This window comes from Augochlora pura, chromosome 5, assembly GCF_028453695.1.
Source record: "Augochlora pura isolate Apur16 chromosome 5, APUR_v2.2.1, whole genome shotgun sequence".
NCBI lineage: Eukaryota > Metazoa > Arthropoda > Insecta > Hymenoptera > Halictidae > Augochlora > Augochlora pura.
The window spans coordinates 441,144-467,457 of record NC_135776.1 but is presented as its reverse complement, the minus strand read 5'-3'; the positions used below and the strand labels follow the sequence as shown (position 1 = coordinate 467,457).

Here is a 26,314-nt window from a genome sequence, read left to right as displayed (position 1 = left end):
CAATATATATATACATATATATATAAATATACATGTATATATTATTATAGAAACGTTAAGTTAGTGTCAACTTGGCCATGTGGAGCATTTTTGTTAGTTTCGTAAAGACAATGCATAGTTATATAATAAATACAATAGGTACGCAAGTTATACAATAAGTAAAAAAAAGATAATAAAATGCGTGTTTAACAAAGGCGTCAATTATATAAATTATGTGTGTGTGGTAATTGTTAGTGGTGATACATAAAGAAGGACAGGATGAAACTTCAGGAACGATTTTTATAAGTACTTTACAATTTTCTTTTTCTCTTTTTGAACTTGAACACGTTGTGTTACTGGGTGAAAAAGAAGCGAACATTACAAACAAAGAGAATAAATTCCTGAAAAATCATACGGAACGATCAGAGAAATGTTTTTAATTACGATTAAAATTAGTTGATTAATCTCTCCATGGATACTAAGAAGAAAGCCACAACTGAATTACGATATGCATGTGAATATCTGGGTATAGTTGTTTAACTCTTTTTACTGTTCTTTTTTTTTTAGACAAATTAATACTGTACTTCGAGTTATGCTAATGATAATCCTGGATACACATGGAAGAGAGACATCCGAAGTTTGGAAATCATTTTGTTATAGATTTGTGTATATATATATATATATAATATATAAAATAAGATATATATGTATATGTATACACACTGTTTCGAACCTTCGCATCGTATTACTGTACCACCCCTGTTTACCTTTTTTTATTTGAAATAAAAAAAACACTTGTTTTTAATGCTTCAATAGCTGCATTTATTTAAAGTAGATATATATTTATATATGTATACATCACGCACGCGCGCATACATTACACGCATAAAAAAGGCAAATTAATTAAATACGTGTTCCACAGGCACAAGTTGCTAAAAAAGAAATTCTGCGAATGCAATTCTCTCGAGGGAGTGAGAGTGAGGGTGAGAGAGAGAGAGAGAGAGAGAGAGAGAGAGAGAGAGAGAGAGAGAGAGAGAGAGAGCGCATTATACTGCACGGAGAACAGGAATTTTCATTCTAAACGAATTCCTTTTGTTTATCTAGATTCTAGATACTCGAATCTTCCTGCATTTTAAATACATCGTTTAATGGGTTCTTTTTACTTTGTTTTCATTTTATTGGGTTTATACACGTTGCATACAAAATTGTTTCCACTTTTCCAATTGAGACGACATTCGTCATTGTTGGAAAAGCTCTGTTATGCAAATCGTGACTCTCGATAATTAATGTATCATTGAGAGGCTATATAATAGAGTCGTGTCGAAATTAGGTAGGTGCGCACCCGTACCTTGTTCTTGCTGCAAAAGCTCACGTTTTCGCGTGATCGTTCGAAAAAAAGAGAACTCTCTTACTACCAACGGAGAGAAAACGTGGTTGTAATGACTGTGTGTATGCACTTTCGATGCACCTAATTGCGGGGAGTGAACACAATACTGAAATTTTAAAGTGTTACATTTAAATATACACATATTTCTTTGTCCCATATAGTTTGTATATGGAAAAGCAATACACATATATTCATCTGTAAAAAGAGAAGTAAATCATGGTTGTCTTTCGCCCTTTCAAGTCGAGCCATCGTTCTCGAAGCACAAATGGAAAAAACCAAATGTTCAAATTTCGAAAGGAGGACGTTTTCGAATCGAACAAGGGTTGAAACGGTTCCGAAAATCATAAATATTTAAATATATTCTGATAAAAGAAATATTAATAAACGATATATTTCTGCGAAATGCTGAAGAAAAATGGAAATGACTTTGCGGAATGCACGAGACCCGCAGTCTAATTATAACACCGTTTCAGCTCTAGTAACTATACTACATATGTTTACGCAAATCCCTAATTTTAGGCCAGCAATTTATGAACAAGAAAAACAGTCACGAAATTTTAATAACAATTTAACACATGTAATGGGTTAACTGTTATTAGAATTTTTGGTCTCCTGCGCTTCTCGTTGCCAGAAATGCATAAACATCCGGGATCCATTTATGAGAACCGAAACGCTGTTATAATTAGATCTTTGACGCAGACTTTGCGCATTCGCATAGCTACCGCAGATTTTCGTTATTTTGTTTGCAACCCCTACGACAAAGGGCACGCGGTAGCTACCGGTCAACCGAGTGTCTCTGTAAAGAATGAAAAAGTTGAATGGTTATAGAAAACTGACCTCTGTGCGGAGGCGCGTACAGGTATAGTGATTGCGCTCTCCGAATTCACGACAAAGCACCAGCCCTTTGATAAGGGTGCTCGCGAATCTGACCCAGGTGCCTACGCTGTTTCGCAGCTGCTGCTGCCGCACCTGTCCCCAACATACAAACGTCAATAACTCATCTGCACATGTCCACAAGTATCATTTAATTTTCCACTCCTTGGAAACGTCTCACTTAACTATCGCTATAAACAACAATAGATCCGATTAATACAAGTCAGCGTATAGGCAACCCCCATACTCTTGCAGTTTTCACCCTGTTCAAACCTCAACTGCTCAAACGACCCACCAACCCCTTTTTTCCTTCACGACATAATTCTTATTGCATTTTGATAACAATTATAGAATTTATTAAACAGACTCTGGAGGAAACATGATTACTATTTAAAATGTTTAATTGTCGATTGGTAATCGACTCGAACGTAACGCTATGTTACATGGGGGTTACCCGTACGCGTATACAGAGGTAGATCTGACTTTTCCTAGCACAGAGATATTGGTTCCATGCGTTTTTGTTCTTACATTCACGCATGCAAACACTATACGAATTCACTGAAAAAAAACAATAAAACAATAATTAAATCGTGCTGTCAATTGTTCGAATGAGAGTGGAGAGTCTGTTGGTAGAATAACAATTTTTATTATTCCGCATTTATCAGTTCGCATTTTCGAATCCTGCCCCCCTTCAGGCTTGGAATAATTATGAATATTTTTAAACGTACCAGTTTTATAATCGTATAGAAATCGGTAATATATTAATTCTAAACGTCGTACAAAGTAGTTATAATGAGAAGGATGCAGTAATGTGAATACCTTGCATAATAATACTATTTAAATACACGGTACACATCCATCGTAGATCGGATCAAAGATTCAGCCGTTCCCGATTTCCACATTATATATATTTCACAACTGATTAATCATCAAAGAGATTCAGACTTTCGAAAACGCACAAATCTTCGTTCCGAACTAAATTATATAAATTAAAATTCTATTCCTAAGGACTACTGTGTGCGTAAGCCATTATTTACAATTCATTCTTCACTGCTGTACTTTGCTTAAATAACTACATTCTAATATCGTTCGTAATATCTTTCATCGTATATCTCGAACTCGTTTAAGCACGTTGTATCAGCAAAAGATCGCGGGGATCATGTTTCTTTTGTACATTGTATTCCCGTTTCGATATAAACGCTACCGGTAACAATTAAATAATTATATTTCTATATCAGAACACAGTTGCTGTTTTCTCTACGCTAGTTCGAAGAATAATATTCCAACTTGCCTGTGACTGACTATGAACATTCATAACGTCGTTAATACTTAAACGAGAGATATAATAGAAAAAATACAGAATTGTATTCTGCGTTTCCAGTGGCTTACTATACTCGATACGAGGTAAAATGCTTAGCGCTGCAGACACAATGGCTCACAATAGTGATCGCACATTGCAACCAGGTTTTTTCTAACAGCCAGTAATTATTTTAACGTCGGATAATTGCACGCGTTTAAAGTAAACTCTGTGATCAACAAATTTTCCTTTCACAGGAAACTATGCTATGATTTCTTTACTCGAATGAAACATTTGCTATGTAAAAAAATGACTTGAAGATTATACATGCAGGATATTACTATAAGGTTCCTGCCAGTCATTTTTTTTGTATTAAACAACCCACCAATTTCGTATTCCTTTTTTGTTTAATTTAATCGAAAGATTGATGCAATTAAATGCATTGCACGCACAATTTGTGGGCCATTGTTTATCTATAAGAAAATGATCCACTTGGTCCCTAAAGATTTTCCTATCTGTACAACTCTAACGAGCTCGTTAGTCGGACATATCTTCGCCAAGCTAATTGTAAAATCCTTCGAGAAATCCTTTCGATTTAATTAATCCTAAATAGAAAATTGTTCAACCCCTCAAGAGTCTTTCGAGATAAATTAATAAGTCCCGAGAAGAAACGAGAATGGCTTCTGTGTTCTGTGACCGCTGTCTGGAGAGAGAGAGAGAGCAATGTTTTATTTCACTGACTCCACAATATTTAAGACTCGATAAACCTCGAGCTGTCATTAAATAGCACAAGACTTGCAGATGAGGTTTCTCGATTTCTACTTTTCGATGAATTTCTGAGCCTCGACTGTTGTAGTCGTTGGCTGTGTGTCTTGCTCTAATATTTGTTATTTGTTCGTGTGGCTATTTATCGTTAACTTTTAACGTTAAATTAAACTTTATGCATTCAGTGGCGCCTATTCCTCCTCACCGAGATTTAATACATTGATATTAAATATTTTACACTTACATTGATACCAGAACTGACACAGAAACGACAGAAACCATTTGCTAGGAGTAGCACGTCCTTTTTCCACTAGACTTTCTACTATTTTCACTGAACAACAGTACCAAGAAGATAAAAGCATATAAAAATATTTATCTTTAACTTATAAAATTATCCGTGTGATGTACAAAAAAAGAAAACGAAACGACTGATAAGTTTAAATATATTAACGTTTCATTCCTCGTGGCAAAGATACGTAGAAAATATTTTTGTACAGTTTTACAGACATCCTTGTCTAACGTGTCAAGGTATACTCAATTTGTTCACTATTTCAATGCTTTCTCGTATTCTCTACTATATATTCTTTTAAAATATTGATCTGTATATTCCTGAATTTATGTATTTAAAAAATATACTGCTATAAATATGAGTATTTATACGAGGAGTAATTTTATAATTATCGTAAAATATAAAAATATCAGAGACACTTAAACAATTTCCTTCCTTATAGCAGGAAATTACATTTGACACTGGTGATTTACAATATGCGTGCGCAGTGTCGGGAAAGCTTTGTTTAATTATAAATTAATGGGAAATTTCGCAAAGAACTGCAAAGAATCAATCAACGCCGCGATTAAAGTCAATTTTAACCTGAATCATAAAGAACATTAAAACCAATGCCAAAAATAATTGAAACTGTTTTTCAAGAAACCGTTGAGAAAGTAAACGTTTCCTAAACAATTTTTTAGGATGATCGGGCGACAAAGCTGTCCCAATATTTCTGCGACCGGATTGAAGAAGATCTAATCACACACACACACATTGATGTGTATCATAAACCATACTAAATTTACGTACAATAAGTCTTTGTATAAATTTATTACGCGCTCGCCTTAGCTTTACTTAAATTTATCGATAATAGAAAAATTTAATAAATAAATATGACACCAACTGCAAATGTAACGCGTGAGTTTACTTATGGCATAAAAATTGTTCGTTTTTTTTCAACGTGAACATCGTCTCAACTAATTCTAAAATCTGCTACGAAAATTCACTACTTTCCGCGATTCGAAATAAGCGAATTTCTCATATTTTTAAAACATACAGAAAGCATGGTGCACCATCGTGATTAATATCAATATTTTCCACAGAAAAAAAATGAGTAAACGTGGATAAAATACTCATTCGAATACTGCTGCGTACCCCGCCAAAATTGTATGTAATAATTTCCACTCCTGAGATAATAACAATTGTACATACTGCTCAATCTCCTAAAATTTCTGTTTGATAGATTTATAAAATACTGAGAAGTCAAATAAATAAAAAAAGGAAAAGATACATTAAACAATTAAGACTTGTTTGCTTTCGCGAGAAATCAGCTTATTTCAACCCTTATTTCTTACCCTGCAGATATATTCACTAAATACAACGATTACGTATAATGTTTATGCCACTAAATGTACTAACATGTGAATGCACCAAAGAAAATGCAATAAGTGATGGTACGTTCGAGAGAGAAAGTTAATTATTAAGTAACAAACAATCCGAATCTCTTCTGTACATAATGTACGAAGAAAATATTCAGTTGTTTATTTATTTTATATTTCACGAAATCTATCATTTCATCTTTTTTTATATACAAAAAATTACTACGATAAGATATTCATCTTTCTATGAAAGCGTTCATCATTATATTTATATTTTTTATACGAACGATGCATAAACATTTCTCTGTTTTTTCAAACATACCATGCTTATTCGATGAACACAGAAAAAAATGTATACTTTCTGAGTAATGGTAACAAATGTATGGAGAAAATTGATCATAGAGTAACCAAGCTATGCAAGAAATAAAGAGATTTGTCTTGTATACTTCTGAAGGTTATTATATACGATAGTACTTTCGTATGTACTCTACGGTCCGATAATTTCTATTTGCCACCTTATTGCAGAAATGCAAACCAGAGAAAGTTAAATCTAATACTTCTGTACGAATACCGTTTCAATTTACAATAAGTAATATTGACAAATGATTCGATATGTTTGGTATTTCTTGTTTATCTAACAAAGAAATAATCTCTTTACTTTCAAATTATAAGATTTTTCCCATTTACATATCGTCCTTTTCGTTTTTTATATTATACAAAAAACTTCTACTTCTTAATGTGCAAATTTGTTGTTTCATAAATACGTATTTATATTAATATCAATTACAATTACCATTAAATAATTATCAGCACTGACACGACTAGTAAATGACTGATCTGACTCTCTTAATATGGACACTAGAATAATATCGTACTAAACGGAGTGAACACTAATATTGCTGCTTTAATAACTATCGAGTCATTCGAATTTGATCGTAATCATCTAATGTCAAAAGAGTAACTATTAAGTTTATTATGTTAAGTGGTATTCTGCCTTTATGCTTTTCTAATAAAGAATTTCGAGTAATAACGATGACAGAACGGTGATGATAATGAGGATGAGCAACGATGACAACGACGACGACGATGATCATGATACTTTCGATAGAAAAAACAATAAGCTAATAGCGAAAGAAGTAACGAATCGAATAATCTTGATAATGACAACGAAAACAATAATAATAACGGTAGTATAATTAATACCTTATCATAATAAAAATAATGATATCCATATTAATAATAACAGTAACAACAACCAGTCACACATGCGACCAGATCACTGGGACTATCATTAAGATCGAGATACTGTTTGACTGTGGAGAACATTTGTTTTAACATCAACTGCAACACAGGCTTGGGCACATTCCATTTTTAATAAATCCCAGCTTCTTCTCTTTAAAAAAAAAAAAGTATTTGCAACGTAAAAATTCTCTCAAATACAAAATAAAAAGTAAAAGAAACTGTTTGGTTAAACAGCCAAATAATGAGTCGTATTATTTGATTTATGCTCAAGCCTGCTTCAACATTCCACGTACTGTTTGATCATATAATGATTCTCTGGCAAACGTTCTTTTTTTCTTTTTATCACATGATGATAAATAAATTTCTGCTTATTAATAATCCGTTAATAAATAAGTAGCTCATCTGTAGAAAAATCCTTCTGCTTCTCTACAGAAGTAATGTACTCTCGTGTGTGCATAACTGCACAATTTTGTTTTCCCCTTAAATTATGATGGGCAATCGGACGTACCGAATGTATAAAATAAAAAAAAAGAGAAGAAGATCGCTCCACGGAATTCTAATAGAAACTAATTTCTCCACAAAAAAACATTCAATAGAAAAGAACCGTGAACATGTAATTGCTTCATTTGTCTCTCTTTCTCGCACACATTCTGATTTTCTGTTTCTTTAGTGCTGAAAGAACAAGGGGGAGATCAAAAAGCAGAAGAATTGGGGGGTAAAAAATGTGTGTGTGTTTTGTCAAAAGGAGAGAGAGAATACTCATGGAGAACGATCTTGCAACTAAGATCAGCGAGCAAACAACCCACCAGAATGATCAGCAGTTGTGTACTCCGTGAGCAGAGGTGATCCTGCCAGGGCTGCGTAGTTGGCGTAGTCAGCGTACGGTGTGTAGATCAATCCATGGGGGTCACCAGCCGAGAGAAGGGAACCCGGTGGACCCGAACCGTTCAGAAGAGAGGCTGCAGTCGTTGGCACCGATATCCGTGGTGACAGGATTAATGGGGCACCCAGTGGCGCACTTGGTGTCCTCATCGGAGTGGCCAAACCGGGTAGAAGCCGCTGCGTTTCTGCTGCAGCGGCGGCGACGCGTCTCCATTCCTCGTCGCAAGCTGAAACGTTCAATAGGTCTACCCCTAAATTATACCATTGTCAAAATTCGCCCTCCTAACTAGATCCTAACAATTACTGCGTGATCAAATTAAAAGTAAAGTTTCAATTTAGGATGTTAACGACAAAGTGATTTTCGAAATATTTTATTTAAGGAATTGCAAAATGTTATGTCGATCTCTATCATTTTTGACAAGTATATACTAATTTTTTCTTCGAAGACAGGGGTATATACTTTTAGATATGTACCTGTAACAGCAGCCACTTTCGTGTTGGAATCCCGGTAGGTACCATTTATGATAGCGAGCTCCATCAATTGTCGCTTTTTCAGTTCATCCTCCCCATCAGCCTGCTAACAATCAACAGGATTGGTAAGAAATACATATGACGCTGACTGTGTAAACCCTTTAAATACAAAAACTACTACTTTATTTGAAATCTGTTCTATAAAGTTGTTATTTAAAGTCTTTAATTTTCGAGCATTACATTATTAATAGATTAATCTAAACATTGTCAATTCAAATAACAATAATTGAGAAGAAGATTGTTAGTAATATAAAAAAAAGAAACGGAAAACACAATTTGCATTGGACGTCAGAATTCTGAGAGAAGCGTAGAACGATACTGGAAATTGGTTATAGTATTTAATAATAGGAACTTTCTCACCACGGGAACAAGGAGTTTCTTGACTTCCTCCACAGCTCTGGCAAGTTTTAATGTGGCACGATTTTCAGTATCATCGACTGTTAATAAAACATGCAGTTCATCCGTTAGGTGCTCCCAGTTTGGTTTACCTCGGTTTAACTCCTCCTAGAGAATCAATACGAATGAATTAGTATCCTATATTATATAGATACATAGTCTCAAAAAATGACTTAATAGAGTTGTTTACTACAGTGTCTAACATTTCTCCTACTTAGAAGAAAAAAAAAGGAAAACATACAACGACAACATTCTGGGGACTGAACTCGATTGTACACAGAAAGGAGCACAATCTTCTCTACGTTTGTCCACAGAAATAACTATTGTAACTTTTTTTCTCACATGTACTTACGATAACATTTTCTTTCTTTCGTCATATGCAGCTTGAAAAAGAACAGGGAAGAATCAAAATAGATGGAAATGTTATGGAATCTACCAGGAAAAGATATCATTCGATACATGTTTCTCTTTCTCCCAAGAATATGTATGCCACGGGCTTCTCAAAATAATTCTTGATCGCCTATTTACCGAGCTTTTTGTGGCTTGCAATTCAATGTGTAACCCCGACATATATGTTCCTGCAGCTTGTTGAAACAAAAAACCGACCCCCACAGCTTGCACTCTCGCTTCTCTAAAAATACCCTGGACCATCAATTCCAGATGGATTGTAATCAGTATGAACCCCTAAGAAACGCGGATCTATTCCCATGAAAAACAATGAAAATAAGATCGACCATCAACAATTTTGAATAATTCCTTAACTCTTGGAAGTGGGACAACTGCATAGAAAATATTACCGAGACCCGAACGTTGCAGAAACCATTCTCCACAGAGAAGTAAGAACACCTTACGTCCACAATAAATTGAAATGCTCTCATACAATTAGGCTTTCTACATATTTCAGATGATCTCGTTGAATCCTCAACGACGGTGGCTTACCTTCTTCTTGTCCCTCATGGATCCTTTACCCCGCACCATAATTTTGCATCCTGTTTCTTGCTCCAATTGCTTAGCCGTCATCCCGCGTGGTCCAAGAATTCTCCCGACAAAGTTAAACTGCAAACAGAATCATCAACCAACTGTACTTTTACTCTGCAGCGTAATACGGGGAACCGTGTCCCGAAACGTGTACGAAACTTACGTCTGGGTGTTCTTTAACAGGTACATAAACTTTCTCTGTCAACGTTGTGATCTCGCCCTCCGGTTCTGGCAAAACCAGCGGTTCTTTCTTGACGCCACTGATTTGAAATAGACTCGCCCGCACCTTCGCGATTTCTGCAACAAAAAAAATGAACGGAAATTCTGTAGTCGAGGCGGTTGTACAGCGTCGGATAGAACGCAGAGAGAAAAAGAGAGCCAACGAAAATCTCGTGTGCGTGGAAGATATGTTACAATTTCGAAACGGTGAATCGGGCAACAATAAACCATGTCCTGGTTTCTAGTCGAACCTTTCCGTTTCGCAGAAAATGGCAGCAATGTGGGAACGGAGCCATGGTTCAAGTACTTGGCATAGTCGAGTAGACTTCCGGCAGTCGAAGACGCCGATTCCTGTTCGCCTAACTTTCTAAACCCTCGCGATTTTTACGACCTTCTCCGCCGAGCAATCCGACGACGATATTATTTGCCCCTGCGAATATTTTACGTTTCATTTCACCGTGATGTTTCCCCGATAATTTTCGCTTCGAAGGAGACCTTTAGCGAAACGCGTTTTCGCTGTGCCAGAGTTTTAGAAAATCGCATAAGCGCCGCGATCGAATCATGAATTAATGGAACGCGCGCTCGAAACAAGCCAAACTGGTCTAGAAATCTTGTTTACACTGACACGACTGCTAAAACACCGCGGGTTCGATCAGCATTATTATTAATCTAACAGACTGGTGGGTCTGAAAAATCCTTAAGACTCCATCCAGTTTTATTTTCACGAAGAAACTGGTGTCCTTAAAGAAATTATTGTCTCGTATGATCGCACGAGAGAAAAGAGAGAGAGAGAGAGAGAGAGAGAGAGAGAGAGAGAGAAGTTCTCCTTCTCTCTCACGCGAGCGGAAAGAACACAGTCTCATGTCCAGTTTTAGCAACATTGCTCATTATGGCTGACATCAGCCGTCTTGCGCGTTCTTCGCTTTCTTGAATCGTTTCTCGTCACGCGTCGCTTTTATTTTTACTTCGAACCCGTTATCAACGCAGGCTTTTTTATATACATTAATATAATTGTTTTCGTTACGAACGGCCGACGATAATTAGCGACGATTACGATCGATAAACTGTTTCAAGCATCTAACATGCATCGATCAAAGAGATCTCCAGCATTCCTAGCGACTGAATGGATTTATGAATCACGGTTTCATGAATCATTTAGCTTCTACTCGCAGTTCTTAACAATGCTCATCGATCTAGTAATATTTACAACGAAGCCGATGCATCGATTCACCTTTTTACGGCGTGTACGATTAAATCGTTTTCTATCATTTTCCGTGAAAATAGCTAAATAAACAATCGTATTACATTTTTACGTTGTTCGAATAATACGAAAATCCTTTGTGTATATTCGAGCGAATCGAAATAATCGATCAAATTAATGTTTGGATCTTGGAAATAACCAAGATCGTAGGTCTTGGCCTGGTGGTCACTCGATTAATTTAAATAAAACATGTAGCCTGGTTGCACCCCGGTGAGCAAAAACACAGCGGAATAAGATGAAATGCCAGCTAAGGGTCTATGGTGTAAAAAGCTGGCTTATGTCGCAACGGTATACATAGATCTATCTAAGCATGGGCAATGATGTTGGATCGGTTAGTATAGGTGCAGCATTTATGACATCACCGCTGTCGTAATCACGAAGACTACAATCCGTGACATAGATCACGTGCTCGAAGAAAGAGATTTTATTCTTTGGAGGCTCGGACGCGAGATTCGCTGCGATTCGAAAATCCAACCAACCAGTCCTTTTCCAGCCGACTGATATACCATTCGATGATCTACCGAGAGCTCTCCACAAAACGTGCAATTTAAATTAGCTCTTTTAACGTCCCCGTATATTGTAAACTAATCTGAATCGCAATGCCTGACCGCATTGAACTGCGCTCAATGCAACGCGTATATAGAGATCGTTTCTGGCTGTTTACAATTTTTTGTCGCGGCAATCGGTTACAGTAAAAAACAAAAACAAACGGAAGAGCAAAAAAATAAGCAACAAGGACGGTTTTTTTTGCAGCAAACAAATCGTTCTAGAATTTTCTTAGAGGAGACTGCTCCGAGCATAGCGATAAATGAACTAATCGACTGAATCACTGAAAATTAGAATGAGACGGAGACAATCCTCGCGCGTCCCAAGGAAATGATTACACATTCTTCCGTCTCACAATGGAAAAATAAGACAAAAAAAAAATAGTTTGAAGTACGCGACGAGTATGTTAATTCATGTACTGGAATAAGCGCAAGTCGGTTTCAGGTTGCTGTTTAATCGAATACGGCATAAATTGACGTTATAGCTCGTTGGCCACGCCTCTTAAGCAATTCAAAACTTATTTTCACGCAGTGAGTCACATGGATATATTTATAAAGCGGTGCCCAAGAAATTTAATACTAACGTTAAATTGTGTCTACTAAAATCTGTGTTACACGCATCCACCGATACGACAGTCAAAAATAGCGAGAAATTGGAACGTTCTACAGCGAGGCATTTTTCAAACGCCGCGCCGCGCTGCGCCGTTTCCCGCGAATAAAACCCCAGAAAACGTAAACTCTGTCTTTATAAAGATTGAACACTGCCGGCCGAAACGTTCTTACAACAAATTCGCGATTTCAACTCCGTTAGAATTTTTCACGCAATCGTTAATGCTCGAGACATCGGAATTTCCGAAACGCACGGTTCAACGATCGTGATACGACTGAGCCGTAAATCGCTTTATCTACGGCGCGATCCATTTTCCAGATAAAATCAGCCTTCCCCTCTAGGTCATCCGTGTTTACAAACGAAGTCACCCAAGAATTCCAAATATTCGACTGCTCGTAACTTGGCAAAAAATCTCGCGAGACGATCGAACTAGGCTCGTTTCAAAGAGTATAGTTCCTCTCCTTCTTTTATCGTATCTACGTAGCTTCGCGTTACCGTGTTTTTTCTTTTCTCAAAGTGTTTGGACTCGACGGAATTCGAACGACTGCAGAAACTTCGAGGAATATTTCACGAAAGTAAAACCTACGCCAATTCGAAGCCAGAAGCTTCCTGTTTACGGAGACTCCTTAAAAATCGATCCACGATTTTTTGGTGTCGATTTATCAATGTCCGAAGGTCGAGTGACCACTTCGGAGGTGTCGCTCCAATCGCTTCGAGCCGCTGTTTACGGTGATTATGATTCGTAATTAGCGATTTGTATAAATGTTGGCAATGTAATCGTCATCGTTTAAAATCGGACGACGTCACCGTCGAGTGATTTTGTTGTTAGCCTCGGTCGCGAGCCTAATTCGTCATGTTCGTTGCGTCGGTATCTCTCGATCCCGCGATAAACTTTTCCGTCATTCTTTCTAGCTCGTGCGCTTGTTCAGGGATAAACAAATGTTGGAACGGTCTCAGTTAAACGGTGCCGAGTTTGCGACGCTGCCAATGATCTTCTGACTCACTGTATATTTTGGAAAGTATGCTGAAAACTGGTTTCCCGTGGCCGATCGAACGGGAACGGGCCGCGGTGGCCCTAATTAGACTGCGGACTTTTTTACCCGAAAGATTAGGGAACATTCGGGGGCGGGATTAATACGCGACCACGCTTTGTTTGCCGATATGTGTATGCATATGTCTATGTAGATATAACGTTTGGTATGTTTATCGCGGCGTGGCAAGAGGATCGTCGCAAAGCGAACTGCACGACTCAAATCTATTTAACACAAACGATCGGCCTTGCGGAGACGCATCTTATGTTACGTCGCAGGCAGAGAGACGTGAAATGCAGCTATGCAGCGAGACAGTTGTCGGAGGAATCAAAACGATTCTTCCTCGTCTCACCTATTCTAACTTGAATCACCGTGGCTGAATAGTTACCTACTTGACACTCTATCATTCAGCCAATTATCCGCGCGCCACATTTTTATACGCGTAAAACTTGAATCGCTTGCATCAATACTCGCGAAGATATCCTACAAACATTATCGAACATTCCTTACGGAAGGGGTGGAAATTAATCCCTAAATATTCAGCTAGCTTTTACTTTACTGGTATAATTAACGAATTGCGAAAGACAGAGAAATATCTTGATATAAAAGTTACTTCTTTCGCTTAAATCTAACATTTAATATGCGATCTGTAAATTGTTTAAACGATTGGAAAAAGTTATCAACAGATAATCGATGTCATGTCTTTTATATCATGTCATTTATAAAAATCGTCAGAACATGTCACACACTGGAAAGAAGCTACGCAAGATGATTCACAGGTTCTGCCGTAGGCATTTCGTGTTGCAGCCATCAGGAAAGAAAATCGAGGCTGCAGGAAAAGCGTGCGGAGTTCAGAGGCTTGCCGCGGAGGGTTAGGTCACCCATAGGACCGGTCCCCTAATTTTGTGAACGCGGGGCAGGCGAAGGGGAACCGAAAAAAATGTCGTCGTCTATTTCTCGTCTGCCGAGTCACTCGGATCTCAGCGCAGTGCTTCGGGGCCGGAGGGGTGCACGTTCGGCTAAAATTGGAAACGCGATATCACGGGGAGCGTCCGGAACGGATTGATGAGTGTAAACCATCGTTTCTTCGTTCCTACATCGGCCGAAGACGACACCGGCTCGGTCCGGAGCTAACCGTACGAGAGGAGGCAAACGGTTTTGACGTCATTCAAAGCCGGAAAGTGACCCTGACCAGCCGACACTTTTGGCAACGGTCGTCAATATAGGATAGCCGCGAATCCGCCGGAAATTTAGATGCAGCCGCCCCCCATGATCTGCCGATTAGGCTACTCGGAACCGCGACATCGCAATTTTCATTCATATGCGATCTCCCTATCTTTCTCTCCCTCTCTTTCTCTTTCTCCTCGAAATAATCCCGGGTCGAATTATATCGTCTCTCGAAACCGATGCGAACAATTAATTGGTTACATCGAACGAACCTGTTAGAAGCAGCACATCACAGGAAACGGTAAGGGAATAGGCGAATATAAATTAGGACGAATGTACAGTTGCGCGCGTGATCGATAATTTCAATCAAACTCGATCTCTGATCGAACAGAAGAGGAGAGCAGTCTGTCCACGATAAGGTTGCGACGTCGTCAACGTGAAAACAAAACGATGCTTATCTTCGTTTTCACCGGCGTTCGTGGAAAAATGATTTTATTGTCTGTCGCGTCGATAATCTGCTTCGACGATAACGTTAAGCGGCGATCTAATGCCGCACTCGAGAAGTCCAATCGAATTTTAATCGATGCCGCATTAGCGTTATAATCATATCACAGCGTTGGAAGTCACGATAGATTAGAACCGGACTAACGAGAGACTACGTTAATCTGAGTAAAACCGTTGGATTAATCTGATTACTTTCCTGAGGCGACGCAGATCGATCTATTAAGTTTACCGTTGATAATTCGCTGTATCGATTTTCGAAGGAGCAGAGCCAAATCGAAGCTGCTGGATGCAGCGAACAATATCGCAAGAAGAATCTCGACACAGGTTTGGCGGATTTTTGCAGAAAGAAATGACGGTCAGTGGGTGATGTGTGGAAGTTGCGATGCCGTGAAAGTCGAACGACCGACCGGCTCTCCGGTCGTAAGTTGAAGTAAATTCGATCAAGTAAAACCGAGTCGAAGAGCATAAGGGTATATGCGGCTATGCTCCGGTATAATGAGCGGAGGGTTTACGGAGTGCGCGAGCGCGCGGCCAACTCAAGGCAAACAGAAAGAATGATAAAGAGAAGAAGAGGTGCTGCTTGGAAACGGAGGATGGTGGAGAGAATTCCTTTCACCCTACTTACTTTTCGAAGCCTGAAGCGTCAGCCTCAAAACCGAACGAGAGGCAAACCGGAGAGACCGAGAAAGAAACAAGAAAGAAAGGGAGAGAGAGAGAGAGAAAGGGAGAAGAGACTAAAGGATGGGGTAAAAATGCTCGAGGACTAAAGAGGATAAAGACTGACAGAAGAATCCGAGTCAGAAGAACAACAATTAATCCTCCGGGTTTCTTTTCGACGAGAGCAATTTTAAATATTTTCCAATGATATTCTCAGAAATATATTTTTAATATTCGAACGCAGTGGGCCCGAGACCTCCCCTCGGCTTTCTATGATTAGAAAGGTTCAGGCTTCCATGGCAATCCTGAGCGTCGTTCCTTAAAAATATTTCTTGCTCCGGAGAGATCTAGGTTGCCGATTTTATGCATTTACTGTAACAGTGGTTAGCTGCAATTGTTAATACTTGTAGGAAACTGTTTCTTACTAACAGAATTATTGAAAAAAGAAAGACATTCTCGAAGTGGCTTTTATTATCTTCAAGCGTCTATAATTTAATACAATTTGTAAAGAACATTTTTAGGAAAGGGCGCATTGAACATTGTTAACTGTGCTTGCTCAGAAAGTATGCAGAAAGAATTGTTTCTAAATCTGTGAGGAAGAGGAAAAGATTGCAGCGTGTTCGAACGAGTCTTCTGTCTTTCAGAGTCACGGCTGACTCGAAGAGAAACCGCGTGTCAGCGTTGCTGAGGAGGTAACAAGCCCAAGGGCCGACGTGATCAGAATGCCGATGAGCCGCATCGGGAAAAATAGAAAATGAATCCGGGCCGACGACGGGAAAGGTTTTCATAAGAGCTAGAAAACCCAAAGCCCGCGCGGTGCAACGCTATAGCAACGTTATGGCAACGCTATGCAACGGGGCTCTCGAGGCGTTTGCGGACATGCGAAGATACAACCGTGCAAAACACCGGGACCACGGAGAAAGAGATGACGGGAAAGAAAGTGAGAGAGAGGTCGGTGGAAAGAGGGAAAGAGAGAGAGAGAGCGGGCGGGCGAGCAAGGGAGAGAAAGAGAGATGGAGAGAGGGAAGGAGAGGGAGAAAGAGAGAGAGAAAACGACGAGAATGGAACGAAGCTGAAGTGGCACGAGCCCGCCCGTTGGTGGATGCCGTGCGGCATGGAGCGAACTGCAGGTCAATCCGGTCAACGGCCCCTATAAGCTCCCAAGGGCCACCACAAGAAGTCCCGTAACACTTTTCCCTTGCTTCGAAATTCCCATTTTCTACCCTCGCTCCAAACTACAGCGTACTGCGTTTTCTACGTGCCGAATGCATCGCCAGCATATCCCCAAATTGTGAAAACTTGCGACATTTCCTACTCGCTTCGCCGAAAAGCAAATTCCTTCCAACAGTCTACGCATCGAGCGGGTTACGACAAATTTCAAATCTGTAATAGTCGTTGCTTCTCCAAAACGAAGCAGAAAACTCTGGCAAGATATGTTTGAGTATAGTAGCTACACTATGATTAACTAAACATTATAAGTTGGAAAAACATCTGACGAAACGATCGACGATCATCTTGACCCAGCAGAGAGAAAAAGGAACGAGTAAATACAGTTGCAATTTGTAAAGGGACGCCCACGACTTAGGTAACGCAACCGTAGGAAACAAATATTAAAGGGAGAAAGAAGTATGTAAATCCGAAGTCCTCCGAACGGTGTGTGGATCATCATTGATTTGGAATGACCGCGACATATGACTAATGTCCATATAGGAACGTTGAACATTAACAGTTAGCCGAGGAATCTATATATGGCAGCCTTGCTTGCAGGATACCTCTCTTGGTGGGCTGTCCGTGTGCGTTGTGAGAGTGCCGGCATCACAGAGGCCTCTCCTCGTGGCGACGTAGACGAAAACCATACATACAGTGTGTCGACCATGGCGAAGAGAAAGAGAAAGAGAAAAAGAGAGAGAGAGAGAGAGAGAGAGACCACCGAAGTGGGGATGCGTAAGGCATTTCCTTATTTAGAAACAGAGAAACGTCTTTGCTAGTGCACCGACTACGTACCGGGCAACACTGCACAACAATTCGACAGGATCGGACTCTCCTCTACCCCGGTATTTACCATTAAACGACCCTTTCGGGACGACGATACGCATTACCGATTTATACTGTTTCCAAGAAATAGGTGACGACGTTGCGAATGTTCTAATTATGACAGTAGAGATTAAATTCTCTTCTATATTTCACCATTTAAATGGTTCTCTTTCCACCTCGAAATGCGTCATTAATTTATACCCCTCCAATGAATGTTAAGAACGATTCGTTTTCCGAAGTATTAATTAATAGGCGCTAACATTTCTAATTTCTGGAAAAAACTGAAACGATGATACCAAGTAAATCTCTCTGTTATGTCGCGAAACAAATCCGAGTCGTGTAAATACGATCAGCGGCATCGAATCGCCAAAGTCGAAATTGTGCTCGAGGTTACGCGAGGAGGTCTCCCGAGAAATTCATGTATGCAAAGTGTATGTGTAACGTACCTCGGCGCGGTAATTAATATTTAGTGACAACAATAATTTACAAATTGCGTGAGTAACGATACTAATGAGCCACGGTAATTCAACGAATTAGCGTGTCCTCTGGTGGTTACGGCGAATACCAACTATTCATCGCCTACATATTTCATTCCACATATTCCACATATACAATTAAACATACTATTTTCTCCTGATACAATCAGTGTGCCAGATTTTTTCTAGAACCACGATCTATCGCGAAAATCTCTCGAAATATATTAAATCGGCAAACGTGTCGGATGAAATCTGAACGAAGTAGAACTTCCTCGATACCGAGCCAATAATATCAATTAATATTTGAACAAAGTTCTGTTTCAACGTAATAGTATGATATAGAATAGAAAGAAAAAGTAATAGAATCGTTTTATCAAAATTAATAGTCAAAAAAAAGCAACGATCTATTAAAATCGATGGAGGATCGTAACCAACGACGGTGGCTCATTCCGCGGATTTCACGGCGAGCAAGGAAAACCGTGGAATATTACGCGTTCGCGCGCCAGGACAGTCGCACGTACACACACCTCCGTTCAATTCCAAACGAGCGTTTCCTGTATAACTGTTCCACCGGGAACAACTATTAGCCACTCGAACAGATATTATTTGCTTTCGCGCACGGCAAGTAAACAGAATTCCACTAATTCTTACCGTTTACGCTGTAATGTAAGTCGGCTACGGCAAGAATCACTGGTAGATACACCACTCCGACCGGTGTGTCCGTGTGTACACGGATCCGCGAGCGTGTATGTAACTGCCACGCATACAGTGTCAGGCTTGATCGCTAACGGCTATGTGTAACCAACCCAGTCAAGTAAAAGGTAGAGAAGCGAAGAGGCATGAAGAGGAAAGAAGGAATGCGGCCGCTACCCGCCTTTGTCGTCACTGCTGTCGCTATTGCTGCTGCCGCCTTGCTACTTAAGCTGATACCAGTCAGAAACGATAACCCGAACCACAATGATGATCTCGAACCAACAATCCGAATTTTCAACACCTCCAACGACTTACAATAGTTTCCTTCGCGAACGACGATCATTTTTCCTAAGCCGCGTTTCGTAACGTTGAAAATATTTTCCTCGAACGTCACATTAGTATCTACAATATTTTTCAATTACGAATCAAATGGTCTGGAATAATGTCTGGCGACTTTCAGAATTATGTTCCGTGTTCGCAGAAATAATCTATATTTTTTAATGATTCCTTTAGGTAGCTTCTTTAATTACTACATCGCCGAGGGCAGTTTTCTAAGAACTCTACTAACTTTATAAATCTCTCTTAGTATCAATAATTCATATCTTCTACGATCCTCGGCGAGTTAAGAATTTCTCAGGTAGCCCCTTCAACTGTTCCGCCCCTGAAGACAATTTTCTCAGACATTGAATAGCTTCGATAATCACTCCTGCCTACGGATAAATCCTTTGAATACTTTTACAGTTTCCAGGATTATTTTCACAATCCTTTTAATACTTCTGTTGGAACAACTTTTCTTTATTTGATCTTTCAAGCCGCGTGTCTCGCCGAACGGCCTGGCAATGTGGGACGATTTTTATGAAAAACGAAAGCTGAGAGAAAGAGCGATGTAAATAGTTTTGTAGCGTGTTACATAAAAATGCGTTCACGCGGAAGCCCGGCTACAGAAATATTATATAATACGGCAGACGCATTTAAATAGATTCACGACCTAGAGATATCAGCTGTTCGATGAACAGGTGTGCGTGCGTGCGTGTGTTTGTTCTAAGATTCATACAGATATTGCACCTGCAGCTGACGCTACAATACTTTCTCGGATTATGCACCAAATACTTTAGTTATGCATTATCAAATTCTACCAATTAATTGATACGCCACTTAATCGCTTTGCAATGTTTCCCCCCTCTAATATGCAATTCGGAAAGCAGCCTAATCCCCCGCTGCATCTAATCTTCAAGGAATACAAGCTCGAGCTACTGCGTTAATCTGAAATGTTTCAATCGATTAGAGTTCGAGTTGACGTTAAGTGCTAGTTTTCCACTTGAAGTTATCAGCTGAAGTGTCCGATAATCCCATAATCGATGGCCGGTTTCCTCTGGTATTTTCGAAAAAGTCGCGATCATTATCGCCCCCCCCCCCCCCACGATTCGAGTTCGATTCTTTCACGAATCATTATAATGAGTAGCTTGTCAATAACCGAGCCATCAATATATTAATATTTCCCGAAACAGACCGATGCCAAAAGAAAGCTGTTGCATAAATGAAAATTTGCTTGGTTTACCGATTCTATTTTCCTGCGCTTTGCTATTCGAAAACAACTTGTCGTAGCAAAAGACTTCCGGTTGCGAGAAGTGCAATTTTTCCTACTGATATAGCATTCCCGCGTCAGCGTAATTTCTTGCACCCGACCGCACTCGATCTCTGGCCGACCATGACTGATGGGTCTCCGATTCGAGGACACTGTGAAAACAATAGGGACACCGATTTATAAATACGAGGGAGGAAAAACACAGCTATGTTTAGTGTTACATTCTCGAATTCCCTGCTCCCTCTGCTGCACCAGATGATCCCACCACGTTCGCTGTGCCCTTTCGGAACAGCCCTTCGCAAGGTGCACCCTCCAGGACAAAGGACAGGGGGATAAAGGGCTCGCAGTGAAAAGGGAAACCTTTAGAATCCCTGCAGGTCCGTTTATGCTAATGCCGAACCTGTTGATTCCTTGACTCTACTCGTATCCGATCGAACCTCCACGCATCTCAAGGACCAATTTTTCATATCTCATACGTTGTACTGTTTTAAAGTCGATGATTATAACACATTAATATACGTAGAGGAAAAAGACTGTAGAGATGTTTGATCCTAGATCGCTCGAGATATTTTGGAATAATTAGTGTCTGCTTGAGAGAGGCTAGAAATTTACGTTATTTAGGTACCTATTAATTTCATATTAATTACGTATTTATTACTTTATGTCGTTTAAGTATCTATTAATGGAAAAATGAAGTATAGAAGACTGATAAAAGAACACTGTTCGAATACGGGTTTAAAATTCCGTGGACATTCGTTGACCCTCCCCTTCAGTCACGCATCATTGCAGCCACTTCGTAGGGCGTATTCTGAATCGAGGATGCCGGATGACTATTCGAACAGTTATAAACGAACAGCTTCGAGGAGTCTCCGTGGAGCATAATTTAATCCGTTTCGAATTCGAAGCCGATTAGGCGCAACGACCCAGTAGCAGAAGAAAACTAGACCTCGTGTCTGTCCAAGTTTTCGCTAGACAGTTTCGAAAGGACGTGCTTGACAACGAGTTCTATTCACGCTACTAGGTCACTGAGAAAACTTGCTACGTCGTGTTCAAAATAGACCTGCCCGTACACAATCGCATACGCTTCGAACTATCATCAACGATGCCGCCGCGATGAATAATCCCCCTTGTTCCCACGCTAGAGTCTCGTTTCTCGTCGAAACAAGCGAATCATGAAATAGTAAACATTCAAATTCATACTTTTCTGTTCCCTTCGGGTCACCGTAGACCGAGCAATTTTTAAAATTGAAAAGAGACCGCGAATGTTACAGAGCATGCGTGCCGCGGGAAATTCAAAAGTTATTTTCCGAACGCACCATCGCTCGTTCGTTAAGTTTTCTGTCATCATTGTTCCCGAAGCCGCTCAATGCCGCTTACGCGACTCGAAGGGACTGTCTAACGAACGTATTTATGCAGGAATGCACGCATTGCAAAACACCGTGCACCGTCGCTGGAAAATGCCCGATCGCTTATGGCTTTTCTCTCGGTTGAAGAAGCATACGGTCTCTCTCTCTCTCCCTCTGTCTGTCTCTCTTCGGCTGTTGCGAAGGCGGAAAATTCCGTTTCGATTTCAACTGGATAAAATGATCCGGCAAACGTTCGATTAACTAACATGGAAAATCGCGGTGGTCGAAAGTGAGCAATTTTCAACGACGGGTTCCGTTTGTTAAACAACAAGATGTCCACGTATTCGACTGGTGAGAAAAGGTAAAATAAAATTCATCGCATCAACAGGACTATGTCCACAAGAATGCGAGAGGTCCGAGAGCTTTCGTAAAACCGGTTCCGCTCGTAAACGTCATTTGACACATTTCTTGTGAAACACTATAAACCACTCCCGCCCGGTCCGTGTATCGCGAATAACAAACGCAACAAAAATACGAATAAGCTTTCACCCGATTTCCAAAAAACAAGAATAATCGAATCTAACGCAGACCGGACGAACATGTTCGCCCCAATGTAGGTGTTTTCCCTCGTTCGTTGTACCGCGAATAATGAAGTTATCGTCATCGAATGTAAACAACAGGTATTCTAGCAGCGATAAGAGAACCCGGGATGCTTCGTAAACAGTTTTACGCCCGCCGAGAATACCATTTGCTAAAGTAATTCGTTAACGAGCTTGTTCAGCTTCGTCGAACGTCCTCGAATTAATTCGCTAGCAGAATCGTCGCTCGTCTCCATCGATAATTCATGCGAAATCTGTTCGCGAATTTGTCTGGCTTTCGATTAATCGAAACATACACGTGCCGACGGCGTCGTCAGCCGCACCGGTTCAGCAAACTCTTCAGTCAATTTTCGTTCATACTTTTCGTGCAAGACACATTGTCCGGTAAAAAAAAAACATGATTAAATCTCTGCAATTACTAATGAGCCGCGCACAGATAATACGGAATTTTTCTTTGCCAGCGAGTCGGCGCGCGCTCTCGTATGTACAAATATTCCTAAAAATAGACGGCAAAGCAAAATGGTTCCCGCGATGCCTCTATCGCGAACACAGGCGACGCGAAAGAATCGTCGACGAATTATGAATAACCGAGAAAAATAACAAAACATCGAATACCAGATGGACAATGCCGATTGCTTGGAACGCGATTTTGTTTCTGTTGGAACAACGGCTCCCGATTTGTTCCACCGGCAATCTGTCCGATTACGACGACGTTTTCGTTTCGTATCTTGTTCCCTCGTGCGGTACGCGGCAATTCCAACCGAGTCTATGTCTCACCGCAAAACGATAAAAATCACCTCCGAATATCTCATACCCCTCGAAACCGACGATTTTCTCTACATTAGCTAATGAGATTGACGCACGTTTTTCGAGCGAACGAAACTCCATGACTCGTTACAAAATCAATCGGAACAAATTACCGAGAGTTAAAAGATGGCGAAACAAAGGGAAAAGAAAGGAAGAAACAGACATACCATTCCGGTGCTTTCCAAATCACTCTCTACAAGTTTTTTCGAAGACGAAAAGAATGCGACACCGGATGAGTTGTTCGTCAGACGCCATCGCGTTCCGCACCGTTTCGCAGGGTTATGTTGTTCGTCTTGTAACTTAAGGTTAGTATTACGGAATACAAACGGCGGGAAGACGCTTTGACTTGAACTTCAATTACAATTCAGTGCAGGCGACGATACCGAATTCATTTAATACCTTAAACGAATATTGAATGTAACTGGATTTATTTAGATAGAATTTATTTAAATGTTCGGAGATCGTATAAAATTTGTCTAAATGTTGAACAAGAGAAATTATTCTAATACTTACACATTCTCTTGCAATTTCTTCGTATCTAACATTATGTCATAAATTTGTTTCCATTTTCATTTAATATTGCCATTGTTCTCTATTAATCTGTCCTCTTACAAATGAAAATATTACTATTCAAATTTCTAGTGAACGTGTCTACAGTGATCTTGTATGTTTCGAGGCGATTAGGAAAACAGTTAATAGGAAACCGATTGAAGGGTTAAACGACGGATTCCCTTTTCGACCTAACCACCGCCGGAACTGACCGTTTTAAGTGAACGGTTTATGTCCTAACAATTGCCGTCTATCTTCCCACATTACAAGAGAACAAAAGTAAAGACTTGTGTACAGAATAATCTCCGTGAAACGTAATCTCGGTACACGGGATAGGTTTCGAGCAACGCGAGGGCGGGCTATCGTTACGCGACGGGACGCAGTCGAACCGAATATCGTGTGGAGATTCGTCGAATGAATTTTTTTCCATGGACGACGCAGGAGCGTGGGATATTCGCGAAATATGAAATAACTCGGAGAGAAGAGAAGTGGGCACCGGGACGCGCGGCACGTGACGTACGGAGAGGCCGAGAGAGAGAGGGAGAGAGAAAAAGAGAGAGACACACAGAGGCAAACAGACAAACGTCGACACGAAGAAGACGACGTCGACGCGAACACAGAACATGGGCCGTGCTGGAAGACAGTCCGTTGCCGATTATGGCAAACTACGAGGGCAACGAGATCTCCTCTCCCATCGTGATACCAGCACACACGGTATTCCTTAACGTTCCGCTTCTGTTTCGTTCCCTTTTTCTCACTGGCACCGCTCTCTCGCGCGCGCGCGCGCGTGCGCTCGCTTGAGATACCAGACACACTCACACACACTCGTGCGTGAATGTGCACGCGTATGTCGACTCTTGCGATCTCCACGAACTGTGGCGAAAGTTTCGCGGTCATAGAGAAGAGACATGCTTCAACCGAGGACTCGACGGCGTCTCTATATAGGCGTTAATCATGCAAACTACGCTAAGGCGTGTCACGGAACCAAGTCAGATGCATTACTCCGAAAAAATTATACAGAGATAGATAGAGAGAAGCGAATAGAAGAGAAGAAATAGCTAGATAGATAGATAAATAGATAGAGAGAGAGAGAGAGAGATTAGTGGATTAATGGTTGCTTACCTTCGTCTAGTAGGCGCTCTACATGTATGAAGACATTAGGGAAAGCAGCTAACTGCTTTCTGTCTTTTAGTAACTGTGACAAGTAGTCCGCTATACTCTGCGTCGTCGTGTTAGTATTATCACACATTGCAATTACTTGATTACTCCTATGGCGGTCACGCGAAAAATAGTAGATAGGTTGGAGGTGATCCAAAAATATTTTCTCGCAGATCAAGGGAGACGAGAAGAAAGACAGAGAGTGAGAGATATAATAGACAGTGAGACAGAAAGAAATAGATACAGAGAAGAGAAAGAGAGAGAGAGTGAGTTAAAAGTAAATGAGCAAGAGGGAGACGGCGTTGCGATTAAAATCCAATACAACTCTTCGTTCTTTTCACGTTCAGTTTTGGCACAACGTTTTACGTCGATTCTTCCCCGTTCTTCACTGCCGTGTTATTCACTTCGATTCCCGTATACTCGCACAATTTCTCGATATAATATATAACTCGATATATTCGTACGTCGCGCCTCCTCACTCGTGGTTACTCTCTGGCGCGCTCCTCGCATACGTCGCCACGATTGCGTTACGTTTTTAGAAATAGCGGAGTCAGTATACTATGTGTGAGCGGCAGGAGGAGGAGAAAAACGACGATCGGGAGAAGGAGGAAGAGGAAGAGAGGGGCTGGGGAGTAGGGGAGACACGGGCTAAGAGTGACAGAGAGAGGAAAGCGTGAGCGACAGAAACAGAAAGGACTGGCAACAGAGTAGGAGAGGGTGGAGGAGGAAGAGAAGGAGAAGGAGAGGAGGATGGGGAAAAAGAAGAGAAAGGGAAGAGAGAGAGAGAGAGGAGAAGAGAAACGGAAAAAAACAAACAGGGAGAGGGAAAGGCAAAAGAATTAGACAACTGAGAAAGAGAGAAGAAACGGAGAGAAAGAGAGAAATAGAGAAGAAGAGAGAATAGAAGACAGAAAGAAAGAGAGAGAGAAAGAGAAAGAGAGAGGGAGAGAAAAGAAAAACTAGAGAGGGTACAGGCCTCTCTCACGAGTCGGAAATTCTATTGTCGAAGAAAATTCTATTTGATCGGATATCGTGGCTCGCGAAAATTAAAAACAAACACGCGCTGCGGGATTCTCGGCTGTACTGCACCGCCCGT

General features: G+C 40.4%; 1 protein-coding gene across 9 annotated transcripts in view; it reads right to left on the bottom strand.

The window, feature by feature from the left end:
* Positions 1 to 26,314, bottom strand: part of How (protein held out wings) — a 31,264-nt gene extending 4,950 nt beyond the window's left edge. Inside the window, exons 1-7 of one of the 9 annotated variants that reach the window (XM_078180958.1) lie at positions 25,183 to 26,314; positions 10,141 to 10,274; positions 9,939 to 10,055; positions 8,964 to 9,107; positions 8,547 to 8,646; positions 7,997 to 8,317; positions 2,204 to 2,335 (exon numbers count right to left, since the gene is read on the bottom strand). In XM_078180958.1, coding sequence (XP_078037084.1) covers positions 2,250 to 2,335; positions 7,997 to 8,317; positions 8,547 to 8,646; positions 8,964 to 9,107; positions 9,939 to 10,055; positions 10,141 to 10,274; positions 25,183 to 25,309 — 1,029 coding nt within the window. In that variant the 5' untranslated portion in view covers positions 25,310 to 26,314 and the 3' untranslated portion in view covers positions 2,204 to 2,249. Of the gene's footprint in view, positions 1 to 2,203; positions 2,336 to 2,861; positions 8,318 to 8,546; positions 8,650 to 8,963; positions 9,108 to 9,938; positions 10,056 to 10,140; positions 10,275 to 25,182 lie in introns of those variants that run through there. The other 8 variants (XM_078180959.1, XM_078180963.1, XM_078180957.1 and 5 more) reach the window with 8 other exon arrangements.